At 38.3% G+C, this 21,589-nt stretch overlaps 2 protein-coding genes across 2 annotated transcripts; both read left to right on the top strand.

Moving 5' to 3' along the window:
* Nucleotides 1–312: 312 nt before the first annotated feature.
* On the top strand, nt 313–9,085 carry LOC122088803 (ankyrin repeat domain-containing protein 13C-like). Its single transcript, XM_042658135.1, has 3 exons — nt 313–916; nt 1,030–2,839; nt 8,386–9,085. The coding sequence occupies exons 2-3, from the start codon at nt 1,319–1,321 to the stop codon at nt 8,770–8,772; spliced, it is 1,908 nt and encodes a 635-aa protein (XP_042514069.1). The 5' UTR covers nt 313–916; nt 1,030–1,318; the 3' UTR covers nt 8,773–9,085.
* Nucleotides 9,086–13,758: 4,673 nt separating this feature from the next.
* On the top strand, nt 13,759–17,885 carry LOC122090111 (KIN14B-interacting protein At4g14310-like). The gene is made up of 3 exons (XM_042659954.1): nt 13,759–15,753; nt 16,186–16,805; nt 17,307–17,885. The coding sequence occupies exons 1-3, from the start codon at nt 13,846–13,848 to the stop codon at nt 17,830–17,832; spliced, it is 3,054 nt and encodes a 1,017-aa protein (XP_042515888.1). The 5' UTR covers nt 13,759–13,845; the 3' UTR covers nt 17,833–17,885.
* The last annotated feature ends 3,704 nt before the right edge of the window (nt 17,886–21,589 follow it).

Raw genomic sequence — 21,589 nt, 5'->3', positions numbered from 1 at the left:
GATCATCTCAAACCAAATGAATGGTTTTGATTAACTGATCCATGGGCCCACAGAAAGCGTCGCCAGCTACGAAACTCATTCTGTGGGCCCAATTTTTACTCGGCTTTGCACGGTATAACGTTAAGCACTAAACCAATTTATGTCTCAGGGCCCAGGGCCGAGGGCCCATTCGCGCCGGAAAAACCCAGTAACAGTGGCACATGGCCCGTTTCACTGGAAAACGAGGGGTATTGAACTATTCTCTCTCTACAATAAAGTTGTAGAGAGAGAAAGACAGAGAGGAGAGGAGCGCGATGGACTGCTTAGATTTTTCTATTTTCTTTTTTTCTTTCCTGATGATAGAGATAGAGTACTATAACAGAGAGAGAGAGAGAGAGAGAGAGAGAGAGGGGCTTGAGATCGAATCAGTTCACTTGATTTCGTCTCTGTTGGCATGAATGGCGTGATCGGAACGAAGATCGTGAGCTGTTCCTCGATCTCTCTTTTGCCTTTTGGAAGTTCATTCCAAGGAGGGAGTGAAGAGGGAGAAGCAGAGCTTCTTGAGGTTCACTAATCTGTCAAAAATTACAGATTTCAGCTGTCCAGGTACTCATCAGTGTTCAGAAATTATCTTTTTAGGGTTTTTTTTTTCACTGTTTGAGATTCAAACAATTTGTGGAGAATCTGGTAATGGAGTAATGGACCTGCGATTTTAAGTTTTGGTGAAGATTACGAGAAGGTTTGAGTTCTCTCATCTCTGGTTGTCTTTGAGGTGATTTGAGATTGTACACTGTTTTGTCTATTTGGACTCTCTAAATCCATTATTACACTGACAAAGTGAAGTCTATGCTGAGAAGATTTGCTTTCTGGTGTCTCCGGTGACTTTTTTGTGTATTTCTGGTGGAGACTTGGAAGCTTCCAATCTACCCAAAATCAGGTTTTCTTTTCTACAGTGTTTACGACTTTGAGTACAAATGGGGAAGAACCTAACGTGAAATATAAAATACGGTGAGTTGATTTCGGGTATTGGTATTCTGTTTCTACTTTCAGGTTAAGTGCCTAAGTGGAGTTAGGTGGTCCATTTCGGTCCCATTGGAACTGTTTGAACAATTAGGAGAAGCGTAGCCTGGACGGAGAAATATCAAATTTCTCTGTTTTTGGGTTTTTAACCTGAGTATGCTGAAATACTCTAGGAGAAGTTGAGGGACAAGAAGGAAGCTAGTCTAGCTTTCAAGTTCTTCCGCTTTTTGGGTGTTTTACTGAGTTGCATAAGCTCTTGAGCTTCGATCCCAGCAAGGATGAAGACCATTTCTAATTGGAAATAGAAGAGGAATAAAGTATGGAGGATTTGTCCAAATATACGCACAGCCCTGTTCATTTGGCCGTTGCCCGTCGTGACTATGTCTTCCTCAAACGCATTGTCTCCACCCTCCCAATTCTCTCTAAGGCAGGTGAGGTCACTACCGAAGCTGAATCCCTTGCTGCCGAGCTCCAGGCTGATACTGTCTCTGCTGCAATTGATCGCCGTGATGTCCCTGGCCGTGAGACTCCTCTCCACCTTGCTGTCCGACTCCGGGATCCCATCTCCGCTGAGATTCTAATGGCTGTGGGTGCTGATTGGAGCCTGCAAAATGAGCACGGATGGAGTGCTCTTCAAGAAGCTGTTTGCACCCGTGAAGATTCCATTGCTATGATTATTGCCCGCCACTACCAGCCACTTGCCTGGGCCAAATGGTGTCGACGCCTCCCACGCATAGTCTCATCTGCAGCTCGAATTCGTGATTTCTACATGGAGATAACATTCCATTTTGAAAGCTCTGTCATTCCCTTCATTGGTCGCATTGCCCCATCAGATACCTACCGCATTTGGAAGCGTGGTTCAAATCTTCGTGCTGATATGACCCTTGCTGGCTTTGACGGATTCCGCATCCAACGCTCTGACCAAACCTTCCTCTTCCTGGGAGAAGGCTACTCTTCAGATGATAGTAATTTATCTTTTCCACCTGGTTCTCTGATTGTCCTTGCACACAAGGAGAAAGAAATAACAAATGCTCTGGAGGGAGCTGGGGCTCAGCCCACAGAGGCTGAAGTTGCCCATGAGGTAGCCTTGATGTCTCAGACAAACATGTATCGGCCTGGGATTGATGTTACTCAGGCGGAGCTTGTTTCCCATTTGAACTGGAGGCGACAGGAGAGGACTGAGATGGTAGGAAATTGGAAGGCTAAGGTTTATGATATGCTTCATGTGATGGTGAGTGTCAAGTCCAGACGGGTTCCTGGTGCGATGACTGATGAGGAACTATTTGCTGCAGAGGATGATGAGAGAATCGTAAATGGTGGGGTACATTGTGAGTATGATGATGTATTGACAGCTGAGGAAAGGATGCAATTAGATTCAGCTCTCCGGATGGGTAATTCTGATGGACTTGGCGAGGATGAGGAAAATGGGGCTTTTGAATCCCAAGAAAATGGTGCGGGAGGTTGCTTTGAAAGTTGTGAACCCAGTGGTCTTGCCAAAGAAAAGAAGAGTTGGTTTGGCTGGAACAAGAAAGGTTCTAAGAATGGGAGTGATGTTAATAACCGGAAGTCTTCTGAATTTCCTAGGGAGGATCTAGGGGATGTTAAGAAAGGCAAAGAGAAAAGTAATAAGAAAAAAAAGAGTGCCGCCACAAGTGAGTCCAAGCAAGAGAGTGAATACAAAAAGGGTTTGAGACCTGTTTTATGGTTAACACCTGACTTCCCTTTGAAAACAGATGAGCTCTTGCCTCTGCTTGACATCTTAGCAAACAAGGTTAAAGCTGTTAGGAGACTCAGGGAGCTTCTGACCACCAAACTACCTCATGGAACATTTCCTGTGAAGGTAATCCTAATATTCCAAGACATCCTCTCTTATATCTTTGAATTTTATTTTTCTATTACTATATTTTCCTACCTTTTCCTTTGGTAATGTAATGTGTCTTCTTTACTGCTGACATGTGCTTCTAAAACTTCTGCACTTATCATGGATGGACCCAGAAAGGAATGGGGGTTAAGAAACAAGTTCCAGTTAATCATGTAATCCTGAGCATGAGAATGTCAGGAAACTCTCTGTTGATTGTCTTTCCATCATTCCATGTGCATGCATCTGAAACCATTCGATATTTTATCTTTTAGTCTCCATTCCTAGATCCACGCACCTGGATCTGGTTATTCCTTTCACAAGAAATTTCCATAACTTCTTCACCCCTTACCTCAGCAAGATGTCTCACAGAAACACTTGAATAGCATTTTGCATATGGCTTCTAAGTTGATCTGCAAATCCCGAAGACCTTTTCTTTTTTTGTCATTTCTTAGTTTCAGTACTCAAACATGGCGGTGTGACCCGGTCCATGCGGTTGTGTGCTCAGTATGGGCCCGTACGACTAGTCAAGCCAAAGGCTTGGATACTCGCCGTCAGAAAAAAAAAAAAAAAAAAAAAAAGGTACTCAAACATGACCTGCTATAAAAGCAATAGCATCTTTTTTCCCCCTGCTTACCCAATAAGCTTCATCTTTTGCATCACCAATGACTCTATGGAATTGTTTTCTGTTTTGGTGTCTTCTTTTAGTGTGAGTGTTTGTGTTTTCATTCATGTTTCTGACATGTACATAAAGCAGTGTATGGATGGAAAGCATATGATTCATCTGGCTTGAATGTTTTTTCCACTTAGGCTATGGCTTTTTAGTATTCCATCTTGAAAGGAGAAAGTATAGAACCGTGCTTCTATTTTTCCATCAAGTTTGCTCCTTCCTTCAACTTTGTTTTTCTTTGGGTCCTTATGGGTAGTTCTGTGCTTATCTTTCTCTTTGATTTCTTACTGCTGTTCATTTTCAGGCCCTAGGTATTTATTTATTTTCTTGATACTAATGTCTTGCTTTGTTAGGAATACTAGTACCTTACACATCAATGAACTAGTTTCACACATGCCCTTAGCTTCTACAAGTGTGACCTAGTTAGTGGCTACATACGTGTAATGGAGATGATGACTTGCAGTTGCATACAGCTTGCCAATCTGATAGGCATCAGGATCATTTGACTGATGGTCTGTAAATTCCTGAAATGTTGACTAACTAATGATTTTGAGATTGATACTAGCCAAAGTAGCCAAACTTGATTTGACGTTTCTGTGAGAAAACTCGTAAATATTTAAGATGTAACTTTAAGGAATTTAGAGGAGATGATCAACTCAGCAGCTTATTCAGAATGATTATGGAAAGGTTTAATAGCATGTTGGATATTGAGGCACCGTTTGATAACGTTATGTTTCTGCTGTTTCTGGGATTTCTTGTTCCCAGAAACGGAGAAACAACATAAAAAGCATTTGATAAAGTTGTTCCGTTTTACCCGTTTCTAGAAACATAAATCAAAATTTATGCATATTTACAATTCTAGAAACGACTTTGACGAAACAAGTCAGACTTGTTTCGTCGTTTCTAGAAACGAATTTGAGAGAAGAAAAACCCTGTTGTGCCCGATAAATCTTTCAACTATTTAAACCTAAAAAGAGGCAACCGAACCCTCTATCCCTTTTGGGCATTCAATGATACTATTGGGTTCTTTAGTGGCATTATGTCTGCAAAAAACTTTTCGATAAACAGGTTTATCAAACATCCAAAAATCCGTTTTTGTTTCTGGAAACTTGAAAAGCCGTTTCTGCTGTTTCTGGCGTTTCTGCTGTTTCTAGACACAGAAACAGCAGAAACGTTATCAAACAGTGCCTGAGTTTATGAGTAGGAGATTTTCGTCATGTATTTTTCAGTCTGTTAAAAGGGTATGGAACAGTGACGCTTGTGTGCTATAGCTTGGTGGGGTCTAGAAAATAACGTATGTCAGCAAGTTGTCACTGTATGTCCTACTAATCTAGGGATTAGTGGCTATATCTGTTGTCATTCTTCTGTAGAACATTACTCTAGTTTTATGAATAAATGGTTGTATTTATACCCCCCCCCCAACACCCAAAAAAAAAAAAAAAAAAAAAGAAGGAAGGAAGAAAGAAAAAAGAAAACACACAAATCTTCTAAGTTTGTAATGAAGGGAAAGGCTAAGCAGAACCAGAAATAGGTCAATGCTTATCAGAAAGGGATAATGATTCTTACAAGTAGAAGAGAAATTGAACTAGATGCCAAGTTTCCATGTGTCCCCTTTTTTTCATGTTGTAACTAGTTGTTTGTTAGAAGGCTGATATAAAATGTCGTATTACTGTATTTTACTTGCCACCTGTTTAACTTGGGTCTTGCGTTTCTTTCTTTTTTTTTTCTATACTGCAACCTTTTTTAATCTTGTTCCAGAATGAATCCATGTTTGAGGGTTTTGGATATTTCATAAAAACTTGGATGGCTATGGGAGGAAGATTTTTGCCGTAATTCCTGATTTCTTGGATTCCTGTTTTATTGGATTATGCAAGGTTTTATAACTTCTGGAATTATGGATAGAGAAAAGAGGTAACTTCTCAAAATGGAATTGTTGGAAACGTTGGGTAGCAAAATTTTCCATCTGAACATGTCATAAATTTTCTGGAAGGAGTTGATGGAGAAGAAAGTTATTGGTTTCCTTAGTGTTTCCTGTAAAGATGATATGGGAAAATATGAATGAAAAACCCTTAAAAAAGAAACATTTTAAGTTCTAGCTTTCCAGTACGTTTAAAGTTGAGGACAATTACAAACACATAAAAGTGAATTAGCAAGGGGGTTTGTCTTTGTTTTCAAGGAAGTTCTTACTGTGGCAAACTAAGATTTCAATGTTGTGTATGTGAGGAGGGCTGAGGGGTTGCATTATGAAGTGGTTTATCAAGAATATTAAGACCCACTGCAACTTCAAGGAAGTTTTTACTGTGGAAAACTAAGATTAAAATGTTGTGTGTGTGTGTGTGTAGGGCTGAGGGGTTGAAGTATGAAGTGATTTATCAAGAATATTAAGAGCCACTACGACTGAAGGCAAAACTAGCTTTCAACTAAAAAAATTGAGAGCCACTACTACAAATACTCTCAATTAGGAATAATCGGCAGTTTCATTTGCCTTCGTAATACTGATCGGAATGAGTTTTCTGTTTTACTGTTCTTCGTCTTAACTTTTGTTATTGAATACAAAGATGCGTAGCCTCCAAAAAGCTGGAAACATAGGAACTTCGCGACATAGGAGTCATCTGGAGCATCACATCCCAATTAACCCTAGAAGCAGAAGCTTTGATTTCCTAAACTCTGTCAAGGTTAAGGACCAATGCTAGACAGTCAAGGACAAAGCGACAAAAAAGTATAGCCTTTTTTGTGTGATCTCAGTGCATTTATACTTACCTTTAACAGACACACGCACACCAGAAAAATAAAAATAAAAAAAATAAAAATAAAATAAAAAAAGAAAAAGAAAAAGAAAAGAAAAGAAGAAGAAGCTAACTGTACTGACCTATGGAGATGAACTTGTCCACCTTTAATATTTATTGGTTTCAAGGTCGCCTTTCCTGTTTATTGGATGTAATTTGCACATACAATATTTTTGGACTAAAAGTCCTGCAACTCTTTTAGACCTATAAGTAAGTGCTTATACTCCATATCTTAAGTAACAGAAGTTGCATTTCTAGATCTAAGAGTTTCAAAATATGTGGGGGTTAATCAAATGTTTGTTTTTCCCCCATAAGATTTTGGTTGTCTGAGTTTTCTTCTTTCTGTTATTTTGTTCATTTTGAGAGATGTTAGTTCGTTAAAATATTACTTTAAGGTATTGTATTTCACTATTTTGTCACATGTAAGTGGTTCACTAGTTCCATTAAAAGAGAATAAATAGGGCTTTCCAGTGCAAGTACCGAAGTAAAAGATGCGAGCTTTTCTAGTTGGAAATATCTTAAGACTTCATCCAAATTCTGGATTGAAAACCATTCATCATGCACTAGAAACTAAAAGTTGTATGATAGAGTGGTTTATTTACCGAATTCATCCTGTATTCTAGATTAACTGTTAGCAACATCATTAGGTATAGTAACTTTAAAATAATGAGTAGTGTTTCTCTTAATGTTTAGATATGGTCAGTATAGGATGGGCAGTGCTAACGTCTTCCAATGCCGTAGATCCCAATTTCTCATTTATAATGAAGAGAAATTTTCTAGTTTGTGGTCATGAATTGGCATGCTGCCCTGTGAGCCTTGGTGATTGAAGTGAGATACTGAAGTCTTCGTAACATTGGTTTTTTATACTTGGGTCTTACGGTCATGAATTTCTTGATGATTAACAATATTATTCACCAGAAGGAGAAAATAAGGAAGATACCCAATGTTGTTCACAAAGCGACTTGTTCATGGCTAGAAATCAGCCAAACATATCATCCTTCATTTTTTTGTGGCTAGTTTTTCTGCTATCACTATCCTGCGCCCACCCAAATGGTGGGACAATAGTATGATAAACCTTTTTCATATTTTCAATGGTATCATTGCATGAAAACACTGTTGGAAAGGGAGTGAATGCTGTAGCTCTCAGGGTAGAACATTTTTTGAGTTTTGAGATTGGGAGAAAGCACAAAACTCTAGTAGTGATCATGAGTTGGTAGACCCTTTCAGATTCTCAGTTGCCTCCATTGGCCTACATTAAGTCCCATCCACATCCAAGACCTTCAACTTGTGGCTTAAACCCGGGGAGGGGTGGGGGGGTGGGGGAGCTTCTACCTATGAATCAGTGCTGCCATTGAGAATTTGGTTCATTTTGATTTCCTCCTCTTTGGACTTACTTGTGCTTGTTCTCACAGCATCTGCCACTATTTTATTTGTCTGAACTCCTATAGCAGACCATATTTTGATTGGACTTACCAAAATGTGTTTGCTTTGTGAGGTGTTATAACAGATTATCAAGAACTGCTTCGAAGGTGTTCTTTGGATAAACAATTCAGCAACTTAAAGGATTCAAAATGCTCTACGATAATTAAAAAAAATTAAATTAAATTAAAAAACTATGGTTTTGCCTTTCCAGATAATGAAATAGCATCTTGGTAAATTGACATTTCTGAAAAGTGTATGGTAGAGCTTAATGGTTGAATCAGGAAAGAGGAAACATAGCTAAATGTTTATGGAAGACAAATTATTTTGATCCACATGGAGGATGAATAGAAAAGTATTGGAGGAACTTTGATTTTGAGGATAGAAGCTTGATTATTTATTTTTATCAGACTCATGACCCCTAATTGATTTTGAGGATAGAAGCTTGATTATTGATTTGTATCAAACTCATCACTCCTAAAACATCACCAGACTGATATCATACAGGGCCAGATTGTGCCTAAAGTTTTTATTGTTTTTGCCATTCATTATTGATAACATTACCTAGAGATTGTTTATTTACCTTCTCTGCGTTTGTGACACACTTGATACATTGAATACAAATCATAGTCTTATCAATAATATCTTTACAGGTTGCCATCCCTATTGTTCCAACTATTCGGGTCCTTATAACTTTCACAAAATTTGAAGAGCTTCAGCCAGTGGACGAGTTCTCGACCCCTCTTTCCAGTCCAGCACATTTTCTGGATTCCAAAGTCAAGGATTCAGACGGATCAACATCATGGATTTCATGGATGAGAGGGAGTCGTGGTGGGCAATCAAGTGATAGTGAAGGTCGAAGCTTTAAGGATGAGATTGACCCTTTCCATATCCCATCTGACTATACATGGGTTGATGCCAATGAGAAGAAGCGGCGGATGAAGGCCAAGAAGGCTAGGAGCAAGAAGGGTAAGAAGCAGTCAGCAGCCAAAAGCACGGATGCGGGGCACCGGGTGACTGAAGATATGGAAGAACAGTAGTGGAAGATACTGCTCTTATACGTTGGCTGTACCAAAACTTTCAAGAGGAATCAGTAAGGACATTAGTGAAGATGGACCCAATTTCTTTTGGGAATTGAAGGAAGGAAATGCTAAAGTTACAGTTTTCGTAGTTGTGGTCAGAAGAGGTTCCCTATCTTCTTACCACTGTTGTATGTCACATGATATGAATTTTGGGGGAGCAGAATCTCCTTTTTCCTATATTAATTTTGATTTTGTTCTCATTGTCCTAATTACTGTTTGTGGGATATGAGAATAATCAAACAGCTGGAACACGATTGGAGCTTTGTATTGAGATTTCTCATCTTCTTATCTCTCCCCAAACTAGTTTTGTCAATCTCATGAGTTTTTTTGCGAATCTCTTCAAACAAATTGCCTCAAGAACTTATTTAACTCTGGCCTTGGTTCTACAGGCTATGCTTGGTTGGGCCTGCTAAAAACTGCCCAAGCACTTGCAGGTTTACCAAACATGATTCTTTCCCCACCATTCTTGTTGCAGGATATTGTCTGTGGATTGCTTTCTCTTAATCGAGGCTGAAAAATCTGAAAGCAAACACCCCCCCACCCACCCCACCCCAAAAAAAAGAAAAAAAAAAATCCTTCTGACATGGTTGAACAATTCACAATTATCTTATCATTTTTTAGGGTTACCAATGACTGATTTCATTCCTTGCAGATTGAATTATGGTAAAATTCTCTTCTTGAGCCACAAAGGATATTACTGGAAGATCTTACATGTGCAGTCAACTTATCAGGCGATTACTACTACTGCAAACCCTCTGCTTCTCTTTCAAGAATATGAAGAATCTCAGCATAAATTCTTCAGAGGTAAGCAACGATAATCTTTGTTTCCTTCCTGGCCCTGTTAGTACATTCATATGTTACTTTGAAAGTAGGGGAAGAGTAAGTTGGTTTGTTAAATAGTATCATCACAACCATTTGGAACTTTGACTAGTTCACCCTTGCTATGAAGATTACATGGATTGACAATGTGGAGAGGCCCCCTTGGCGGCTTGGCCCCTTGCCAGGTCTTCATGGCATGAGGAACTCGGATTCGACAAAAGCAAAAGAATGAAAACCATAGCTGAACTTGCAGAATTTCTGTCACAAATTCTATAACAATATTAACTACTACCAAATGAGTCTTTGCCTTCTCTCCAAATTATTGCACTCGTAAGCAGAATTAAACATTCACTCCTGTTTCTCCTCTCCACCTTTCGGTTTATAATCATTCTTCATGGTACCGGAGTTAAAAGGTGGGGAATCTGGCGGCTGGGTGCAAGAGATCGGGGTTGGATCGGTTGAGATCCATCCTGATTCCGGTCGATCCCAAACTCTCAATAGGTCAATCCAAACTGGATTTCTAGGGTTAACATACTGGATTCCTAGGGTTAAGGGATAATTTGTCCGGTTAGGGCCAATCCAGTCTAGTAGGATCCTGATCTGGTCTGAAATTTAACAAGCGATTTCTAAGGATGATCTCAATTCTCAATCTGCCCTGGCGTTTCAAGTCGGCTAATCCATTAGGCCCAGCCCAAGACTAAGGACATCTGAACTGGTGCTGTATGGGTCTTCCTCAGTCCAGCCCAAGGCCAAGTCCAAGCCCGACCTGCTTGCATCAGTAATCACTGGGTCCACCCGAAAGGGTCCTCTTGACAACCTGTAACTCGTCATCTGCAAGACACATCTCATTACTATATGTACCCCACCTTAGGGAGAAGTTTTACTACCGTTTTCTTGTAGCAGTAATTAATTATTTTCATGAACTGAAATTATTTTTTTTTTTATAGAGAGGGACAGGTACACTGCCCACATACTGTAAACTAGAGGGTGGTACCAATGGGGGCATAGGACGTGGTATCATACAATAGGGGCATGGGGTCGTTTCAAAGGGGGTGGGAAGAGAGGGAGAGGAGGTCTTAGTTAATGGCATGCAGATGATGTGCTTAGCCTTTTTTTTTTTTTTTTCCGTTGATTTTATTTAGTTTGTCTTTGTTTAGCATCAGTTGTGGTAGCAGCTCCTCATCCGATGTGGAAGGATTTTTTTTCCCGGTTAAAAAGAAACTTTATTGAGAAGGAGATGAGTTAGTCAAGGGGTGAAATGAAGGCTTGTAATGACATGTAAAACATCTTTTTTTTTACGAAAAAGAAAAAAAAGGTGAACCTTCATTTCCACCCAAAATAAAAAAGGAAGAGCCTTCATGACTAGGGAATGGACAATACCATTAGATGTTGCTTTCCACTTCACAATGTGATCTCCATTTGCTTGGTATCTAGGGGTTTTTTATTATATAGAAACCTAAAACCCTAATCCTCATACAATTGCAACTTTACCTCTATACGTGTAAACCTAAAACCCTAATCCACCTCTATACTTGTAAATCAAACCCAATAATAATTATGTGGACCACAAAATATAAGACACACCCAACCCCATTAGTTGGCACTCTGGGAAGCCAGGTAGGGTGTTTTTGAACTGATAACCGATATTTGATCCTATCTAAACTCAATTGTTGAACATTTTACCTATGGTTGTGACAGGATCTCTCACCCCCTCCCACCTATATATCTTGGCCCTCTCTCTTCTCCTCATTTCCCCGCCTCTCTCTCTCTCTCTCTCTCTCTCTCTCTCTCTCTCTCTCTCTCTCTCTCTCTCTCTCTCTCTCTCTCATAAAAATCTTTTGTCGCACTCCATTGGTGCAGTGAGGATCTGGATGGCTGAGAGCACCTCGGGGTGTGTGCCTGGGTGCTCCTGGCCACCCAAATCCTCACCGCAGCAGTGTAGTGTGGCATTCTCTCTCTCTCTCTGTTTGTGCCTCCCCTCCCTCTCTCTTTGCGTCCCTCTGACTCCCAAATAAGATGAGTTGCAACCAAGCCTGTAAAGGAGCCACCCTTTACATCTTCTTTTTCCTTTTCTATTTTTGGTTACCTTAACGATTGGAAAACCGATAACTATGTGGAAATTCAATGGATAATTTAGTTTAATTTGATGCCACATTTATGATTACAATTTACAACGTTGACAACACATACTTTTTGCCTCCACCCACCCATAGATTTTTGCTTTTATTTCTTTAGATGCTCTCTGGTTGGATGAAATTGTTCTTTGTGTGTGTGTAATTGCATTTGTTTGTCTTATTTTATTTTAAAAAAAAAAATTGTAACTCATGTATGTATTTAAATTGTGGGCCAATAGTGTTCGCCAAGTCTAAGAAAGTGTTTTAAAGATAAGGGTCGAGCCCATGGTTAGCAAAAACACATTTAAAACACTATTTCAAAGGTGTTCTCAAATCATCAGGAGCCCATGGTTAGCAAAAACATATTTAAAACACTATTTCAAAGTGTTCTCAAATGATCACCAGCATTTACATAGAAAATATTCTTTTTTCTTTTTAGGCATGTTTTAAGATTTTAGACTTGTTGAATGATATGACTACTTAAGTCAATAAATCTCTTTCTCTCTCTTGAACTTTGATTGATATGATTCTTTCACCAATGCGAAGCTAGCTCAAAGGGTTATTTCTCATGATATGCCTAAATTCAATGCACAGAACACGAAATTGAGCTACAAATTAATGCATATGCTAAAAATTGCTTTTTAAAGCAATGACTCCCAACTCCAATTGAGTATGCCTCATTTGGGGAGTGTTCTAATTATATTGACAACAATAAACAACATCATAGGTACGCCACATTGTTCAATAGGAATTTGAATATGTTTTTTTGGTTTCGTGTATAAATTTAGAATTGATGTCGGATGATATACGATGATATGTCTTAGAACTTATAATGGAATATGTAACATACAACATTAATCTACACGTTTAAAACCCATTCCATCTGAATTTGTTTCTTACCATTCCCTTTTATTTATTTGTTGTACCATTTGGATTTCTTCACCGTCATACAATACTTTTTATGTGTGTGGAGAGAGAGAGAGAGAGAGTCCATCACCGTAATATAACGACAACAACAAACGCAGCCTTATCCCAAGTTATTGGGGCCAGCTACATGGATCCACGCAAAACAAAGTCGAGAAAATTGAGATCCAAAAAAAAAGGGGGAAATGAAGAGATACAAAAAATGGAGGAAGTAAAGTGAGATGGGAAATGAAAAGTGGACAAAGATATAATGTAGAAAAGAAGAAAAAAAAAATGAAAAATGAAAGTATGAGGAAAGATGTACAACATAGCAGGTCAAGAGAATATCAGCTTAAATGGAATCGGCAACAATTATACATCATATAATCTGTATTTATTCTTAGTCAATTACCGTAATGTGATTGATTAGTAGGTCCTCTCACTCCTCACTCCTCACTCCTTATTGGGGTTATGTGATCAGACATGAGTTGCTGACAGAGTACAAGGGGGAGAAAACACAAAAGTGAATGTGGAAAAAAAAAATCTGAACAGGGCTTAGAGATTATGGGCTTTCTTGCTTCTATTTTCAACTAATGGGCCCATATGATGTTCTTTGTCAAATTTTCATGGAAGCATCCAAAGAAAAATTGTATGGAAAGTTTTTTTCATGGACCTACAAGGAAAAGTCAGTTTCTCCCAAAAACCATGCTCACGCATGGTCAAAATAGAAACAAATTAATGTCAAGTTCAGTAATTTTCAAAACCCCATTGTGTAGCATTTTCTTGACTTCCTTGTCAACTGAATATTAGAAAACACTAAAATCAAATGGGGGCCCCTCCATCGTTTTTATCCCATTCTCTCTCTTCTCTCTCATCCCCAATGTGGGCTGGGCTTGGATCTGAATTGTTGTTGTTTTCAAATTCAGATCACTCATATAATGATTCATCGGGTTATCAGATCACATGGATAATCGGGTGATTAGAACAAACCCGACAGCTCCTGTTGTCCCGGTGACATTTATTTTTAAAGAAATAAAGTTTGAAATTCAAATTTCATACTCTTTTCCCGCCTAAACCACTGCATTTAATCCTTTTTGTTCTTCGTCGTTTCATAGCTTCGGATCTGAGTGTTCGGACAGAGAATTAAACCATCACATCTTCTCTCCATTTCTATCTTCAGAAAAAAAGAAGGAAGATGTCGTCGTCGACGACTGTTCGGCGAGTAAAAGAACGTGGTGGTGCCGGCGGGAAGATAACGGCGTTGAAGCCCCACAAGACTTTAACGCCCATCCCTGACAAGGAAAACCCCGGCAGCTGCAATAAGACCGCTGGAAAAGAGAAACCCAGATCCGTTTCCGTCACAAGGGTTTCGTCCATTTCCCAGAAACCTGTGATACGCCCGATTCCCATGTCGCAGATCGACAAGGCTGTAGGTACAGCCAAGGATGGAGAGACCCGTGTTCGATGGTCGACAACTTCCATTCCTAAAGGTAAGAATTCGAAGTCGAATCCCTCTGATTTTTCTCGTTTTCTTTCAGATTACCGTAAGGATTGTCTTTCTACGGGTTCTTGTTCGGGGTCGACAACATCTGTGAAGACAGTGGAAAGAGGTTCTCTGGGTGGAACAAATCTAGTGGTCTCAAATGGGGGAAAGGGTATGAATGGATTTAAGGCTCTAGAGAGAGATCAGCAGAACAGACCCAGTTTGGCCTCGAATTCAAAGGAAAATGAGCTCAAAATTGTGGGAGGTTGCAAGAATGTGGATTCAGGCAAAGACAACAGAAAATACCCAAACGGCATAGGGTCAGTAGAACAGAATCGCAAGATGGATTCTTTTTTGAAGTCGAGCGCGAAACTGAGTGTAATGCATTCAAGTGGTGTTAGGGTTTTAGACGATTGTAGGGAGAAAATTAATTTCAGCTCACATTCGATGGCAGCATCGGATGAAAAGGATGCGGATGGTGCTTCGGGAAGTTGTAAATATAATTTTTATTTAGATTCAACTTCTAAAGTAACAACTGAGCAGATTCCAAATGGGAAGAGCAAGTCGGATAAGTATTCCAAAGAGCCTGTAGTTGAAGTAGCTGGAGATGGGTTGGGGAATGTTGAAAAATCCAGGGATATAGTTTGTCTTGATTCAAGACCAAACCTACCATGTGAAAAAGCTTCTGGTGTTTCTAAGGTTTCGGAAATTTCAAAAGAAAAGGTTGCAGATGGAGGAAAAGGAGTTCGAGTGGTCAACAAATACCCTAGTAAGCTTCATGAGAAACTTGCTTTTTTGGAAGGTAAAGTCAAGAGAATTGCATCTGACATCAAGCGGACAAAGGAGATGTTGGATATGAACAATACTGATACGTCAAAGATGATACTTTCTGACATCCAGGATAAGATTTCTGGAATTGAGAAGGCCATGGTACATGTCGTAAATGATGATGGCAGTAACCTGGATTCATCCAAAACTGTTGAAAGCAATATTCGTCATTGCAAAATTTTGGAGAAGGCCGAAACTAAGCAAGTTGAGCAGCCAAAAACATTGGCTAAAGGCTTGAATCATGAAGAATTAGAAGCCAGGTTGTTTCCTCATCACAAATTAATCAGAAATCGAACATCATTGTGCACAACATCAGGAAGCAGTCAAAACCATATACCAAGTTTACAAGATTGCTTTGGTGAATCAAAGCCAGAGAATGGGTCATTGAGCCCCATTGATGAGAATCCTATAGCGTTGGAATTCTTGGCTTCCCTGAACACGAACCTATCTAAGGTCAGTACACGAGATGGGCGTGCTGATGTGGAGTTTTCTGAAATTCAGGAAATGGATGGTACTGCAACTTCACAAGCACAGAATAGTACAAAGTTTGTGGATCAAAAGCATGATTTGGAGATCAAACTCACTTCTGATGAAAACCTTGAAGATTTTGATGATCAGGAGAATAGACCAGAAGACGTTATCCTTGAAGAAACTGAGGATGTCTGCTTGGATCAGATCCATGAAATAGGATGTAAGGCCTCGACTGGTGGATGGTTTGTGTCAGAGGGTGAAGCAGTTCTTCTTGCTCATGATGATGGTTCATGTTCTTATTACGATATTACCAACTCTGAGGTAGCCACCTACTCCCTTAACTAATGTTTTAACTTCCACAATTTTGTTCTGACATCAGTCTTTTATATTTCCCCTAGTATTGTATATGAGGGTTAAAATGTTCATTAGATTTTGAGAATAAGTTTAATGATCTTATGTATTATTTTAATGTCATAGAGGATAAAATCTAGGGTTGATTTAATTTGTCAATGGAATTATTTTCTTGTTTGATTCTGTTGTTTGTTTAAGAAAAGGATGCACTTCCATTCGTGTTCTTTTATGTTTTTTCTCTTTTTTTAGACCTAGAATGTCTAATTATATATGCAATACATAATTTTGTTTGTTAGCTTCTGTGCATGGATGGATACATTTATTGAAGAGGGATGGACGACAAACAGAATTGTCCAGTGTTTGGGTCTGATATTGTCTACTGATGATTTTTCCTCATTGCAGGAGAAGGCTGAATATAAGCCCCCTGCTGGAGTTTCACCCAACATATGGGCGGATTGTTGGTTGGTTCGTGCTCCTGGTGCAGATGGGTGCGTAGGAAGATATGTCGTGGCAGCATCAGCTGGGAATACTTTAGAATCAGGTTTTTGCTCTTGGGATTTTTATACCAAAGAAGTGCAGGCTTTTCACATTGAGGAGGGAAGAACCATATCTTCTTCAAGAACTGTTCTTGGTCCCCTACCCAACAACAGTGCATACAAAAGAAATGCTTTATCCACAGTCTTGGCCACAGAAAACAAACAATGGTGGTATAAGCCATGTGGTCCACTAATTGTCTCAATTGCCAGCAGTCAGAAGGCTGTTAAAGTCTATGATATCCGTGATGGTGAGCAAGTGTTGAAATGGGATGTACAAAGGCCAATTTTGGGGATGGATTACTCAAGTCCTTTGCAGTGGAGAAATCGAGGGAAGGTGGTTATAACTGAAACAGAGCATATCAGTCTCTGGGATGTGAACTCGCTCAACCCTCAGGCTTTACTTTCTGTTTCCTCATCTGGTCGGAAGATCTCTGCCCTTCACGTGAATAACACAGATGCTGAATTAGGTGGAGGGGTTCGCCAAAGGTAAATTTTTTTATTATAGATGTATTTGTTTACCATCTTTTGTTTGATCTATATCCTCTTGTGTTGGAAAACTTTGTCATCAATATGGCATGACAAACACAACTTATTCGTAAAACCTTTTCCTTACGAATTATCACATGTATTAGTTCATGTAAATCAAGGCACTTCTACTTCGGAACCTTGAGTGTCTATTGTTTTCATTTACATGGTTAATCAGTCTTTATTTTCAGATCATGTTGATTGTGTTATCATCACACGTAAGTTGAATCTTTGTATGCTATAGTTTGTCTAATAATACATCACCTCCTTCCCCCAATAAAGGAAAAAAATAACTCCCAAGAGAAAAAAAAAGAAAAGAAAAAAGAATCCCTTGTTCAAACATATTTAGCTGATAGTTACCAGCCTGCCATATGTAGGAAAGGAAGTTGAAATGTAAACTTTGTTTTCGGAAGCTAGTGCATGTTTCTTGTACAAGTCTTGATTGTTTGTCTTGAAATGCAGAGTAAGTTCGTCGGAAGCAGAAGGAAATGATGGAGTGTTCTGTACTGCTGAAGGGATAAATGTCCTAGATTTCCGTCTTCCATCTGGTGTGGGCCTCAAGATGTCTAAACTTGGGGTGGGCATCCAATCTGTCTTCTCTCGTGGGGATTCCATTTTTCTCGGATGCACTAATGTAAAATCCTCAGCAAAAGAATCATCATGTTCACGAGTGCAGCAGTTCTCATTGCGCAATGGAAAGCTTCTCAACACTTATGCACTTCCAGATCACAATGCTCACTTCCATAGCTCTGCCATAATGCAGGTATGGGGGAATTCAAGTTTTGTGATGGGTGTATGTTCACTGGGTTTGTTCGTATTTGATGCCTTAAAGGATGATGGGATGCAATCTATCCACTATGAGAAGACCCAAAAAGTCAGAGACATTATTGGTCCAGATGACTTGTACTCTCCTTCTTTTGATTACTTATCTTCTAGGGTGCTGCTTATATCAAAAGATCGCCCTGCACTTTGGAGGCACTTGTTATAGTTGTAATAATATGCATTACCTTATATAACAAGTGGGAATTTGCACTTCTTATATACCTGTGATAAAATGTCCTTGTGTCCATTTGGTAGACATGTACCTTTTTACATTACATGGTTCAAGTACTGGCTTTGGATCTAGAAAGTCAGCCGGTGCAACTCCGAATTGGCAGATCCTGTCTTTTTACCAGTTTCTCCCCAAATTTGGCTAGGATTGGCAACAATTGGCCAATTCAACTTGGGATAGGTGGAGTTGAATCCGATCCTGGAATAGTTTTAAATCCTTGATTGATGGCCCACTTATCAAATTTAATGCTTATTTCAACTATGTTACTAGTGTGTTTATGGATTAGACTGTCTTTGTGCTTGTAACAATGCAATTCTTTGTTCTATTACTAAACACATACCTTTCCAAATTTTCGTTTTGAAATATGAAGTTTGGTAGGTTGATACAAACAATAGCATGTCTACAAAGTGAGTACTAACCAAATTGGCTAATGGTAAATATAGCATCAGTGGCAGAAACTATTTTATTTTGTTAATGATATTCCAATTTTGCTTCTGAACTGACAGTTTCAATGGTGAAAACAATTGAAGTGAGAATAGAATTACTAGTACTATTTATTAGTTATTTTTTTTTCTAGTTGGAGATGAAGTATTAAAGTGAAAAGTGATGTTTACATGACATTTGCTCAACCCAACCCCAAGGGTCCTTCCATGCATCAAGATGAGTGAACTAGTTTGTTTCACTTTCTTTTTATCTACTAGCTCAAGTCTTTGGTGCGTTGAAGTGGAGCAATAGAATTTGTAAATTCTTCTCTCATTGAATCTTGTAATGGAATAGTGTCCAGCTCCACCCATGAACCTCTGAGTCCAAATTGTCTGCAGAAAGCAGCGAGGTGTAGAGAGCATCCAACTGCTGGGAGGGCCCGGCCATGTACCCCAGCCATTGGATACTTGTTGCACCTCACTGCCTCACTGCAGACGATTTTGAATCTCAACCTCTGCAATCTCCATCCTCTCTGCATATCTCTACTGTTGATGAGGAAAACAAATGACTGTTCTTAATGCTTATTGTCATTGATTTTGATACAAAAGTTGTCACTATTTTGGGATCACATAAGAAATTTTTCAAAATATTTTCCTTCCCTCAGCATGACCATGGAAAAATCAACATCAAGTGCACTCAACATAAATCAGTCCCCAAAACATTTTTTGTGGCTATCCAGAGGGAGAAAAAAAAAAGTGAAAATCTAAGATACAGACAAATTGTTCCACAAAGAACAATTGAGCATACACAAAAAGTTGTGTAATTTTTGGGAGAAAGAACACTCCTAGGTTGTGCAATAAATGCTAGTGCCTCCTTGTGTCTTGCTCTCTCCTCTCTCCTCTCTCCTCTCTCCTCTCTCTTATGAAATCACATATTTAATCTCATTTTAGGAGAAGAGAGATAGACACAAGGAGGCACCATCATGCTACTTGTTGGACGGGGAATTCAATCCCATAATTTGTATAGGGGAAATTTTTCCTTCTGTAAGGCTATGTTTGGTAGCCAAGAGAAGAAAAGAAAAGAAAAAAAAAATCTAGAAAAGAGAAGAAATGATGAGAAAATAAAAAGAGTATGTCTATTTCGTTACCAAGAAAAGAGAAGAAAAAAATTCAAAAAAATTTGAATTTTAAGAGAGAGATAGACACATAGGAAATCATTGTGTAATCATTTATTTTTTGTCTTATTATGTTTTCATATTTTCTCATGTTTTCTTGTGTTTTTGGCAAGAAAACTTTGGGGGGAGCAAAAGAAAATTTCACAATTTCCAAGGGGAATTTTGAATTTGAAAAGGGAAATCTTCTCATGGGTGAAGATATACCAAATGCAAAGAAAAATTCTTAATCCAAGAAAAAAAGTACAAAAATTGTACTTTTTTCTTTTCTTCTCTTGGCCACCAAACACAGCCTAAAGTAGTGTTCAACCACAATCATAGGTTCATTAATACTCCCTTTATTGAATGTAGTCAAAAATACCCTATACCTTAGGTGATACCTCTCAACACCATCCAATGGCGGAACCATAGCTGAAGGAAAACTCTGTCCATTTTTATATATTTTCTTTTTAGATGCCATTGCATTATGCAGGTGTTATTTTTCTGTCTTGATCCATTGTTCAGTTGAGAATTCTTATTTATTCATTTTCCCTTCATTTTTTACCAGAAAACCTTGAGGGCACTCAATGACAAATACCCAAGGGTTGAAATCTTATCATGTGTGTATACTTGTAAGTACAGAGGGAGTTGCTTAGTATTACAGGAACCCAAACCAAGCTTAGTCGAATTAAACTTAGCACCTATTACTCAAAAGAGAAACTGGAAGTATTAACATCATACTAGTTGGATTTTTCTTTTTCCTTGTTCTTTTCTACGGTGGCAAAAGCTTCTCTCAAAGCCATAAGGCACATCTATTAAAAGTCTTAAATGTGCCATATAGAAAAGTGATTCAGTCATTTTGACCGTTGGATACAAAGTGAATGGTTTGAACTGATCAAGTGTAACATTTTAATCCAAGTTCAATCATTTACCCTCCCATATATATTTTTGCATCGTTAACTGTCCAAACATTTGTGTATACCCTTTTGATAGTCTTTAATTTTTCAGAATATTTATTTGTAATACAAGTAACTAATTTTGAGCTGAAACTTAAGGCATCGTTTCAAAACGTTCTGTTTCTACTGTTTCTGTGTTTTCTTGTTCGCATAAATAGAGAAACAACCTAAAAAGCGTTTGATAAAGGCATCATTTGACAACATTCCGTTTCTACCGTTTTTGTGTTTTCTTGTTCCCAGAAATTGAGAAATAGCCTAAAAAACGTTTCATAAACCCGTTTCTAAAAACATAAACAAAAATTTATACATATATACAATTTTAGAAACGACTTTGATGAAACAAGTCGGACTTGTTTTGTCGTTCCTAGAAACGAATTTGAGAGAAAAAAAAAAAAAAAAAAGGTTGTTGTGCCCACTGTTAGCAAAAACGCATTTAAAATTCTATTTTAAACACGTTTTCATTTTTTACCATTTAAAACACGTTTTCCCGTATGCTTTTAAAAGATACTTAAAAAAAAGCAAACGGCAAGCATTTTCGTTCTAAACACGTTTAAAACGCATTTAAACACATTTCCGTTTTTTGGCGTTTTTTAAGACTTAACTTGTTGAACATAATGTCTACTTAATTGACCATATCTTTCTTTCCCGAACTCTGATCCACTTGATTCTTTCGTCAACTTGAAGCTAGCTCAATGGCCTATATTTCTCATGATTCACTTTCAACTCAATATCAATGTATCGATCCCAAAATTGAGATACAAATTGATGTATTTGTTGAAAAAAAAATTTCTAAAATAACGACTCCTAACTCAAACTGAACATACATTACTCAAAGAGTGTGTTAACTATGTTGATAATAATGAACAACATCATAACCAAGCCACATTGCTCAATAAAACTTAGATATGTGTGGTATATGAATTTAGAATTGGTAGTGGATGATATTCAATTATATGTCATAAAACTTATAATGGAACATGAGATATATATGCATTAGTGTTGGATACTGTAGTTATTTTGAACATTAGATGCAAGTATTCATGTAATAAATCTTTAATTTATACGAGTATAGTACCCTTTTTTTGGTCCCGTTTGTTTAAAATCTACACATTTAAATCTCGTACCATCCGTTTTCCTTTTTTTCCGTTCTCTATTTTTCCGTAAC

The sequence above is a fragment of the Macadamia integrifolia genome, chromosome 9 (assembly GCF_013358625.1).
Source record: "Macadamia integrifolia cultivar HAES 741 chromosome 9, SCU_Mint_v3, whole genome shotgun sequence".
Taxonomy (NCBI): Eukaryota; Viridiplantae; Streptophyta; class Magnoliopsida; order Proteales; family Proteaceae; genus Macadamia; species Macadamia integrifolia.
The sequence above is the reverse complement of the archived record's forward strand: the minus strand, read 5'-3'. Positions and strand labels throughout refer to the sequence as shown.